Source organism: Vigna unguiculata, chromosome 11 (assembly GCF_004118075.2).
Source record: "Vigna unguiculata cultivar IT97K-499-35 chromosome 11, ASM411807v1, whole genome shotgun sequence".
NCBI lineage: Eukaryota > Viridiplantae > Streptophyta > Magnoliopsida > Fabales > Fabaceae > Vigna > Vigna unguiculata.
The window spans coordinates 13093434-13104469 of NC_040289.1; the positions used below are offsets into that span (position 1 = coordinate 13093434).

Below are 11036 nucleotides of genomic sequence, written 5' to 3' on the forward strand. Positions count from 1 at the left end.
ATTGGAGTTGATCTCCTCTGTTCATGTTTCGCACCTCCATTGCTGTCACATTCAGGCAATATCACTATTCTCCTATTATTTGTTGGGTTTGTTGCTTTTATTATGTTTGATGTTCCCGTTTTTCCTATTTTTGCTAGGTTAGGTTGTTTTTGCAAATAATTTAGGGTAGGTTGTTTCTGCAAAGAGCTTCTATGGATTGAGGAAAAGGATAAAAGAGGTACGTAACTGGTTATTATCATTCCACATGTTTTTATCAAGATTTCTTGCGTCTTGTGGAAATAATAGTTAACATGATTTTAGATAAATGATTGCTTTTGAGATGAAATAACTTTCAGCAGATATTATGTAGGATGACAAATGTTACACTTGGTTTCCCCAATAACTTGCCACTTGATTTTAAAGTGCAGAACATGAATTACCAAATTGAGTTTAGTAAGACAAATAAACCTACATTGATCATGAACATCTAACATTGTCATAGTGCTTATACTTACTTTTTCATTGATGAAGATGTGCTTCTCAAAAAAAGAAAGGCTATCTACACTACACTCCATCCCTGTCAGTTTTCAGTGTTGAAAGATTGCTTCCACTTTCTCTTGATTCTTAGTTGTTAAACTTTATTAGGATGTAAGTTTTTAACTCATTTTTCATTAAATCGGGTTGTTCGCCAAAAGTCCTGTATACTATTTCTGGAAAAGCCACCAAAATGCAGAAGAAGTTGTCTTTGTGCATCAGTTAAAACTGCAATCTTCAAACACAGAGTTAACAAAAATAAGGACATTGGAATCACTAGGATTAATACAAGACAATAGGGATAGAGGAGTTTGATTTTGTCCACCCACCCAATCTCTCATCTTTCAATCCATCTCCATCACTTCTTTTTTTCTCTTTTCTTTTGTTTTTCATGTCCCTATCCATTTTTCTCCTCTCCCACTTTTTGTTTTTTTATTTCCCTATACGAACTAATGCATGTCACATTATTCTTTTCATTTTCTTCACTTTTACTACCTCTTTTCTTTTATTCAGAATCTTTTCAAAAACTAAATTATCATTTTTACTAAACCCTCTCTAGTAAGAGCAAGTCACCTTTTTCACATGGTAGGACTGCTATCACCGAATTGGTACAGTCTATATTTATTATATCTAACCATCAAAGTTGAGAACAATGACAAACAGAAAAGGAGTGTTGCAGACAATTGTATAAAAGTATTTGAAAGATCGCGGACTTGGACTGGTGTATTGATAGCAGCTCGCTCAATATGACCTCTATGGTAGCTATGATCTAGGTCTATCTCCAGAAACCTCCAGGCTCGCCTTAGCAATGTGTGCACCCTTTGAAATTCATAAGCTTCCTTTTTACGTTCTTCTTGCCATTTCAACACTTCTTTTCTGTCATTGTACCAAAGGTCAACTGTTCTCCTAGTCTCTTTCACAGAAACCTGAGAAAAAACTGTGTAACTTTGTTTGGAAAACCAAATCAATAATGAAGGGACTTGTAAACTATTTAAGCCCTTCACAATAAGTTACAGAATTCAAGGTACCTTCCAATCCCTTGATAGCCAACTGGAGTCTTTCCATACGCAATTGAGAAGTTGAGCATTTTGGCTTTTCTTCTTTCTAAAGCAAAGGCATCCTGAAGTGAAAAAGAAACGTAATAGATAAATGGCATGCTGTTTTAGGATCGACCAATGAGCAAATGGTTATATTTTGTTTAAATATTGATTTCAAATTAACTGTGTATCATGCCTGTGTTCTCATAAATTGTTACAGTTGAGATAAATAAAAGAGACTATATTTTAGAGTAATCGAGACAGCTTGAAAACTCCACTCATATGTTCTCATTTATATTGATAGGATTCTGACACAATGTGTATAGGGAAAATCATTGATAGATATTTAGGTACAAAGATAGGTATGACTAATAGGTACTAGCATTTTCCCGATACAACTACTTCCTAACTATATTTAATGCTTATTCTAATAGTTACTATATAGAACCGGAGGAGAAATATATCTTTAGCAAGAAGGATTTGATATAATAATGCTAAGCTGGCTGCAAGAAGATTAACTAAACCTCAAATCATATTATTAAATACGTCCTACACATCCGCAAACTCTAATGAATTTTTCGGCATATATGTTTGGAACCCCATAACATTTAGATCACAAACACACATGCTCAATGTTGGATGCTTTCCCTCTTATCAGTGCAAGCAGTAGCTGCCCTTTCATTGCAGTGATAACATCCATAATTCATTCTTTTTAAAAGAAAAAAAACTTATTCTTTTAGGTTTCAGATATTGCTACCCATTTCTTCTATTTTTGAATGTATATGGAAACAAGTTTTTCTTTTCTTTTTTTAATCCAAGTTATATATAAAGGTGGTTTAAATAATATTTTAATTTTAAGTATGTTGTCATTATTATTACGGTTATCCCATTAAAAGTAATTGTATGCTTAATGTATATTTGTCAATATTTTTTTTATGAAATATTTTAATAGGTTAAGAGTTCATATATATTATTTTATTTATGATATGAACTTTTAATGAAGGTGAGATTTTTCTTTTTCTTTTTAAGAAATATGTGATATCTATCCATTGAAAAAACTAATAAGTGTTAGGGAGAAAATAATTGAACTACTAAGAATAGTTTTCTATCCAAAAATCCATAATTGAGTGTCTGTGGCCATGGATTCGTACCTAAAATAGAAAACCAAATAGACATGGTTTCATCTTCTGCTTTTAATTTGCTAGAATAAAAAATAAAGTTTATTATTATTATTGTTATATATAGATATTTTACAGATTTTAGAAAAGTGAACCGAGGGATGATTGAAATATTTCAACAAATTTGGAACACATCCGATAAAATGGAAAAATCATATCATTGAATTATTTGTATAGTCATATATAATTAACCTTCTTTCTTTACTTTAGCTTCAAAGGGTTTTGGCATTTTAATTTTTTACTTAGGCAATGAAATTATGAGCAGTGTATTTTGTTGACACATCAAATCTAATTAATGAGCTCAGTGTATGTTTTAATATTTTGATGTTTGTACTTCAATTGCAAAGTCTTATTCATTTTTTTCTTTGCATGATATGTGAATAATAGGAGGTAAGTGGCATGTAGGATTTATGTGTGTATGGTAGCATGTAGTTTTTACCTAGAAAACTAGAAATGATCACACGCATAATTGTGAATTTTGTCCTTATTTTTGAACCTTATCTCATATGGCTTCTTGCCACTTTCTTTTCTTTTGTTCCATTTTTAAGAATTCATTTATGTGAATTGTTCCAAAGTCAAATGAGATGTTATGTTATAATTAATGGTGTAGGGTGAGTTCACAGATTGGACTGCGTGTTTAACTGAGTTCACAATGGATCGGAGTTGGATAAATTTTATACGCACAACAAATGAATATGAGAATGGAGTAGAACAATTTCTTGAATTTGCAAATATGAATGTTCCGGATAATAATGGAAGATTCTACTGCCCGTGTGTTAATTGTTTGAATGAGAGAAAACTACCAACTAACGTTATTCGGGAGCATGTTCTTTGTGACGGTTTCTTAAAGAGCTACACAAAGTGGATATGGCATGGTGAATTGATAGACATGCCAAGTGTTGATGTGTCTGAAGAAGAAGAAGAAGTTGATTTAGAGATGGGTGATCAACTAGAGGAAATGATTCGTGATGTTGGACATGATTCCTTCCAACGTGCAAATGTGTATGAGAATTTGTGCAATGACACAGAAAAACCTTTGTACGCAGAATGCACTAAGTATACTCGATTGTCAGCAGTATTAAAATTGTTCAATGTGAAGGCAAGAAATGGGTGGACTGATAAAAGCTTCACAGAATTACTTGAGTTGTTAAGTGACATGCTTCCTGAAGGTAACACATTGCCAACACGCAATTATGATGCGAAGAAGATATTGTGTCCAATGGGTATGAAGTATCAAAAAATTCATGCATGCCCAAACGATTGTGTCTTGTACAGGAAGGAGTTAGCCATGTTACATCAATGTCCACGATGTGGGGTGTCACGATACAAACAGAAAGATAACGAGTTTGAATCTAATAGTAAGGGTCCTCCTACGAAAGTTTTATGGTATATTCCTGTAGTTCCGCGGTTGAAACGTTTATTTAGTAATGCAAATGATGCAAAACTCATGAGATGGCATGTAGATGGACGTACAACAGATGGCCATTTGAGGCATCCAGCAGATGGTTTGCAATGGAGGAAAATTGATTCCATGTTTCCAAATTTCTCCAATGATTCAAGGAACATTAGGTTTGGACTTGCTACAAATGGAATGAATCCATATGGTAACTTGAGCAGTAAACATAGTTCATGGCCTGTTCTGTTAGTGATTTACAATTTACCTCCTTGGTTGTGCATGAAACGTAAATATGTTATGTTATCCTTGATGATCTCGGGTCCAAAACAACCAGGAAACGACATTGATATTTATTTAACCCCATTAGTTGAAGATTTGAAGATGTTATGGGAGGAAGGTGTTGATATGTTTGATGGGTACACTGGTGATTCCTTCAAGTTGCATGCCATGTTATTTTGTACGATCAACGACTTTCCAGCATATGGTAATTTAAGCGGATATAGCACTAAGGGTCATAAAGCATGCCCTATATGTGAAGAAGGCACATGTCACCATCAACTACAACATGGAAGGAAAACAATATACCTTGGACATCAGAGATTTCTTAGTACAAATCATCCATATCGTAAATTAAAGAAAGCTTTTAATGGGTGTCAAGAAAATGAATTAGCTCCGATGGTTTTAAGTGGATCACAAGTATATGAACGTGTGAAGGACATTGGGGTTGTGTTTGGAAAGATGAAGAAAAAAGGCACTTCAAGCAACATATGGAAGAAAAGGTCAATTTTCTTTGATCTCCCGTATTGGAGGGTGCTTGATGTGAGACATTGTATAGATGTTATGCATGTAGAGAAAAATGTGTGTGATAGTATTATCGGAACACTCCTCAATATTCAAGGCAAGACAAAAGATGGTCTAAATGCTCGTTTGGACTTGGTTGAAATGGGTATAAGAGAACAGTTAGCTCCACAATCACATGGTAAACGAACATACTTGCCTCCAGCATGTCACACATTGTCTAAACAAGAGAAGAGAAGTTTCTGTGAGAGTTTACAAGGTGTGAAAGTTCCACTAGGTTACTCTTCCAATTTTAAAAGACTTGTATCCATGAAAGATCTAAAATTACTTGGGTTAAAATCTCATGATTGTCATGTATTGATGCAACAACTTCTACCAGTGGCTATTCGAGGCATATTGCCTAAGAATGTCAGATATACCTTAACAAGATTATGCTTCTTTTTTAATGCAATATGTAGTAAGGTTATCGATATTGAGAAGTTGGACCAACTAGAAAATGAGGTTGTAGTCATATTGTGTCAGTTGGAGATGTACTTTCCCCCATCATTCTTTGATATTATGGTCCATCTGATTATTCATTTAGTTCGAGAAGTTAGAATTTGTGGTCCAGTATTCTTAAGATGGATGTACCCTATTGAGCGATACATGAAGATATTAAAAGGGTATGTAAAGAACCAATATCGTCCAGAAGCATCAATTGTTGAAAGATATATTGCAGAGGAAGCTATTGAGTTCTGTACAGACTACTTATCACAAGTTGAAGCTATAGGGGTACCTAAGTCTCATTACCATGGAATAGGTGTTGGTAAGGGTACTCGAAGTGCAAAAGTTATAACTCTAAGTAGAGATGAAGTTCTCCGAGCACATTTATATATATTGAATAACACTAAAGAAGTCATTCCCTATTTAAGTGCTCATAAAGATATTGTAAAGAGAAATAATCCACGAATGTCTCAGAAGTGGGTCATTAATGAGCACAACAGAACTTTTTTGAAGTGGTTCAAACAACAGGTTCAAAATGACAATACAACTTCTGATACATTAAACTGGCTAGCAAGTGAGCCAAACTATGATGTCCTATGTTGGAGTGGGTATGACATAAACAATTATACATTTCATACAAAATTCGAAGATAACAAAAGCACCACACAAAATAGTGGAGTAATGGTTGTAGCTGAATCAATGCATTTCTCAAGTTCAAAGGATAAATATCCGATTATGGCCTCAATGTGCTACTTTGGTGTAATTGAAGATATATGGGTAATAGATTACACAAGTTTCAGAGTACCTATTTTTAAATGTAAGTGGGTTGACGGTAATACTGGCGTGAAGACCGATGATCTAGGTTTTACTTTGGTTGACCTAGAAAAGGAAGGTTATAATGAAGAGCCATTCATCATGGCATCTCAGGCAAAACAAGTGTTTTATGTCACTGATCCCGTTAACAAAAGATGGTCAGTGGTTCTCCAAGGCAAAACCAAACAATATACTGATTACAATGATGAATTGATACTTGATATTAGCGAAACTCCATCCTTCTCATCAAATATGCCAACCTTGATTGTCGATAATGAAGTAGATAATGTTCATGCCATGCGTGATGACCACAACGAAGGGTTGTGGGAGAACATTCTAACTTGACCCATTTATTTCTGTGCCAATAAACTTGTGTGTGTTATTGGTACGTTTTCTTCCTGTTCACTGTTTAAAAAACTATGATTCATGTATATTTTGGATTAGTTGAAATATTGAATTTTAAGCATTTTTCTGCTTTCAGGTAACTTTTATATTCTACTTTTTCTATATTGGAGAAGTTTTGATTTGAAGCCATAACCTAATATCCATTGCTTTCAGGTAACTTTTGTATTCTACTTTTTCTATATGATTCTTTGAATATTCTTCTTCACATGCTAAATCCATGAATTATTCTGAATTATATCAGACAGTCTTTATTGTTTTGTTCATGGCTGTCAGAATTGTATGAATTAACAATTCGATTTTTAGAATAGATGTGATTCTTAAATGCAGCGAAGCAGATTTTAACATTGCTTGAATTACACCAAAATTTAGATTTGGGGTTTAGTTAATCTAATTGAATCCAAATTGAAAAATAGAAGAAACTAAAGTAAGATGATATTTATTGCTTCCAAAAGGACAAAAATAGAAGAACCAGCATGATCAGTAATGCATGAAATTTGTGAACCAGCACTGAATTACACGCTGCCATAAGGGAGTTTTGGGTGGGTGCTCATTGCTCAACTGGGTATGTTGTGAAAGCAGAACATGTTAAATACATTATTCGGAAGTGATTTTTACGAAAGAACATGGTATACATTTAAAGAACATGTTAACTTTGCTTCCTTTGCAGTTTTTTTTTTTATATTTTATTTTATACATGATGTGTTGTTTTTTATTTCTACATACCAATAGTAAAATTTTACTATCACCAAGAAATTTAGATTCACATATTATATATTATACCAACCACTGGTAAGCAATACATGCTAATTATAACCACCTAGTACCTTAAAACACAACCTATTTGTTAAGCCATTTTCACTGATTAATTCTCCTCTGTCATATACCTAAAATAAAAGCATCCATCTACAACAGTTGCAAGAATTTAATATGATATCACACATATTATAAGAATCCTTTGCCAAACTAAGAGTTTCCAATGTAACTGGATGAAAGGCACGCATACACACATAAATAAACTACTTGAACTTTTAACTTTTTTTATTTTTATCAAATTCAATTTAGGGCAAGATTAATACTCATCAAAACTTTGCTATCTCTAATCAAGGTTGATGTATAGAAATTTGATTTTAAGGCATCTTGGCTTCTTTAAACAGCACATTGACAAGCTTATATATACTGAAATTGAGAATCATGTATATGGATGACTATATAATTGAAGAAGTTGTTATGTAAAATTAGCATCAATCAATTTGAAATGAAATCTTAAGATATTTAAAATAGACTTTCAGTATATATTCGTTTACATTTGTCATGTATAGCCAATTTCTTAGCAGACTTGCATTATTAACATGATGTTGCTGGAAAAATATCTTAATTGCAGTAATTCAACCTTTTTAACATTAAAAGATGGAATACAATTACATTTATCTTTTTGCTTATTTTTTACCTTTTATGCATATATATTCATATCTGAAAAGTATATTACGAAGGACAACTTTAGGTGTCTGATCTTAATGTTCATAAACATTTTATTTGTAGGACTGAGCTTGAGGTCATGTTTTAGGACCATACTGGTAGCACATGATATGAACTCGTAACAGTTCCAAATTAATGCAACTGTACCATCATCTAAAATTGTGTATGTGACTATAGCATGAAACTTGAATCAATTTCTGCATGTACCTAACCAGTGACAATAGTAAAATTGTTTATCATGTGTAATGTTTTCAACTATGAAAAGAGTATCTGATATTTATTAATTCTTAATCACAATTATTTATTTGAACAGGGATATGTCTGGTGACACACCATTTGGTGACCTCCCACCTTCACAAGATGGGGACAAGATTCAGACGTCTACCAAAAGAAAGGGTAGGCGTGGGACTATGTTGAGAGAGTTAACAGTTAGTCGCAACGCAGATCAGAGATTGCCTATCCAGTTTGATATGCAAACTGGTAAAGCTTTGGGAGATAATAGCACGAAATTCACCAGCTATGTGGCTTTGCTTGGTAGGAGCAAGTCATCCATTCTTATAGATGATTGGGACCATGTTCCAGAGATAGTAAAGAACCAGATTTGGCAAAGTGTCCAGGTATGAAATCTTAACTTAAATAATTTATTACGTAAATATATAACTGATACTTATTATATGTAATTCATTCTTATTGTACAGGTCACATATGATGTCCCAAACAGTAATTTGTTAAGGACAAAATGGATTTCATTTGCTGGAGAACGGTGGAAGGGTTTTAAGACGGACCTTACAAGTCGTTATATCTATGGTCCCTTAAGTGATAGAAACCCTTGTGAGAAGTATCAATTCCTTGATGAAGGCACATGGCAGGCTTTTAAGGAGAGGCGATTAAATCCTGTCTTTCAGGTAAATTCATATTATATGTAGGTTTAACTATTTAATTCAACATATTGCTAACATAAATCATTCTTTATACTTTGGAGCTCATAGGCTAAAAGGAAAGCTGCACAAGAGATAGCGAAAAAGAATGTCCACCCCCACAGATTATCCCGTGGGGGTTATGATAAATTGGAGCAGAAGATGATGAAAGAGGCATATGCCTCTAATTCTAGTGGGACTACGGTTACTCATCCTCCTCGCCATGATAAATGGAAAAGAGCTCGTCAAAAACCAACAGGGGATTACATATCTGCAGAAACAGAAAGTGTAGCTAGGCGTATTGTAAGTAACTCAAACTAATTTATTTTTAGATGTGTATTAATATTTTTTTTTAATCTTAACTTAAAGTTTTTGTGTTGTAGGATGAGCTGGTCGAGCAAAGCACGCAAGGATCATTCACTCCACAGGGGCGTGAGGACATATTGGCAGTTGCCATTGGTCGTCCAGAGCATCCTGGACGTGTTCGTGGTGTTGGAAAATTTGTAGGCATCCGTCAATTCTTTGGTCCTCCATCAACTCATCATAATAAAGCAAATATCAATGAGGAAGTCATCATGTCCATCAAAGAAGAAATGAGAGAACAAATGAGGGAGGAAATGAGGGAGGAGATTAAGAAGGAGATGAAGAAAGAGTACTTTGATATGAAGGCACAATTGTTAGCAGACATGAGAGCAGAGTTAGCCTCTCCCTCAGCCCAACCTTGTAATCCTCCTCAACAACCTTCTCTTATTTGTGTAAGCACAAAGGGGAGTTGTGATGTTCCTCTTGAAGAGGCTTCTCTCACTGTTGATGCAGATTATGAGCTTTTCATTGATGATCTCCTACAGTCCTTGGTGGCTTTAGGTAATTTGTCTAATTATATTGTTTTGCATGTATTTGTTTTAGCCTAATTATATTGTCTTATTTATTTTACAAATATTATTTGGTTACCATAGGTAAAATGTATGCATTGGGGTCAACCATACATCATGCTACCATTGCAGATGATATGATGAGAGTAGTGGTTGTAGATGTTCGAGATGCTACTGCTCGAGTCCCAGTGCCCACTCAAGAGGTTAAGACAGTGGGGCAGGCCCCTGGAAATTTTATCCTTTGGCCAATTAGATTAGCAAAAGTAATTGCAAAGGAGGTAATTGTCCTTACTTGTTTTAATTATGCATGTATTTACATCGGTGTATACTAATGTTATTTAATACTTTAAATATGTATAGCAGATTAGAGTACAAGAAAAGGAAGATGTGAATGAATCGTTACCACAACCGATAATTCTAGAACGACTTGGTGCAATGGCAGCGACTATCGCCTTGCAACCTATACAATTGGAAATGCCTCCCCAAGCCACAAATAGGACCTTCAACACCCCTTTTTTTATATGTCAAAAGGATATTTTTGAAGTTCTCTCTGGCACTGATATGTTATGTATATCAGTAATACAACTTTGGTTGTTGTAAGTAAACTTTTATTACTTTTATGAAGTTTGAATATATTCAATATGCTATTCTTATATTATTTATTTTCAATGTTTAAGGTATTTACATCGTAGATGCACTGAGAAGAAGAATGATCACATATATGGATTTATTGATCCTATTGCCATTCAAGGCGTTAGGAATAAAAGTGAAGAGGTTCAAAAGTACCTATTAGAGGCATTTGATGTTGGGAAAAAAGAAGTGTACTTAGCGCCTTATTTGCAGCAGTAAGAATGTCTTTTATACATTAAATTATATTTATGTAAAACTTAATTGTATATAATGGTATTTGAATCTGTAGGGGTCACTGGCAGTTGCTGGTAATTCTTCCTAAGAAGTTTGTTGTGGTTCTTTTGTGTTCATTACACAAGAAGCCTAACACTTTGAAAATTAAAAGTACATTACAAGCGTAAGTTTTTCTTATTAACTTATTTTGTGCTATATAATTTCATTATACTAAGCTCCTTATTAGGCACAATTTTAATATACATTAAATTTTACAGAGCGGTTGAGGCTCATTCCAGGTTGCA

At 33.9% G+C, this 11036-nt stretch overlaps 1 protein-coding gene across 1 annotated transcript; it reads left to right on the top strand.

Moving 5' to 3' along the window:
- Positions 1–3380: 3380 nt before the first annotated feature.
- LOC114170183 lies at positions 3381–6563 on the top strand. The gene has a single exon (XM_028055667.1). The coding sequence runs from the start codon at positions 3381–3383 to the stop codon at positions 6561–6563; it is 3183 nt and encodes a 1060-aa protein (XP_027911468.1).
- The last annotated feature ends 4473 nt before the right edge of the window (positions 6564–11036 follow it).

Excerpts from the sequence above, each read along its gene's own strand:
- LOC114170183 (XM_028055667.1), top strand. The coding sequence starts at position 3,381 with ATGGATCGGAGTTGGATAAATTTTATACGCACAACAAATGAATATGAG.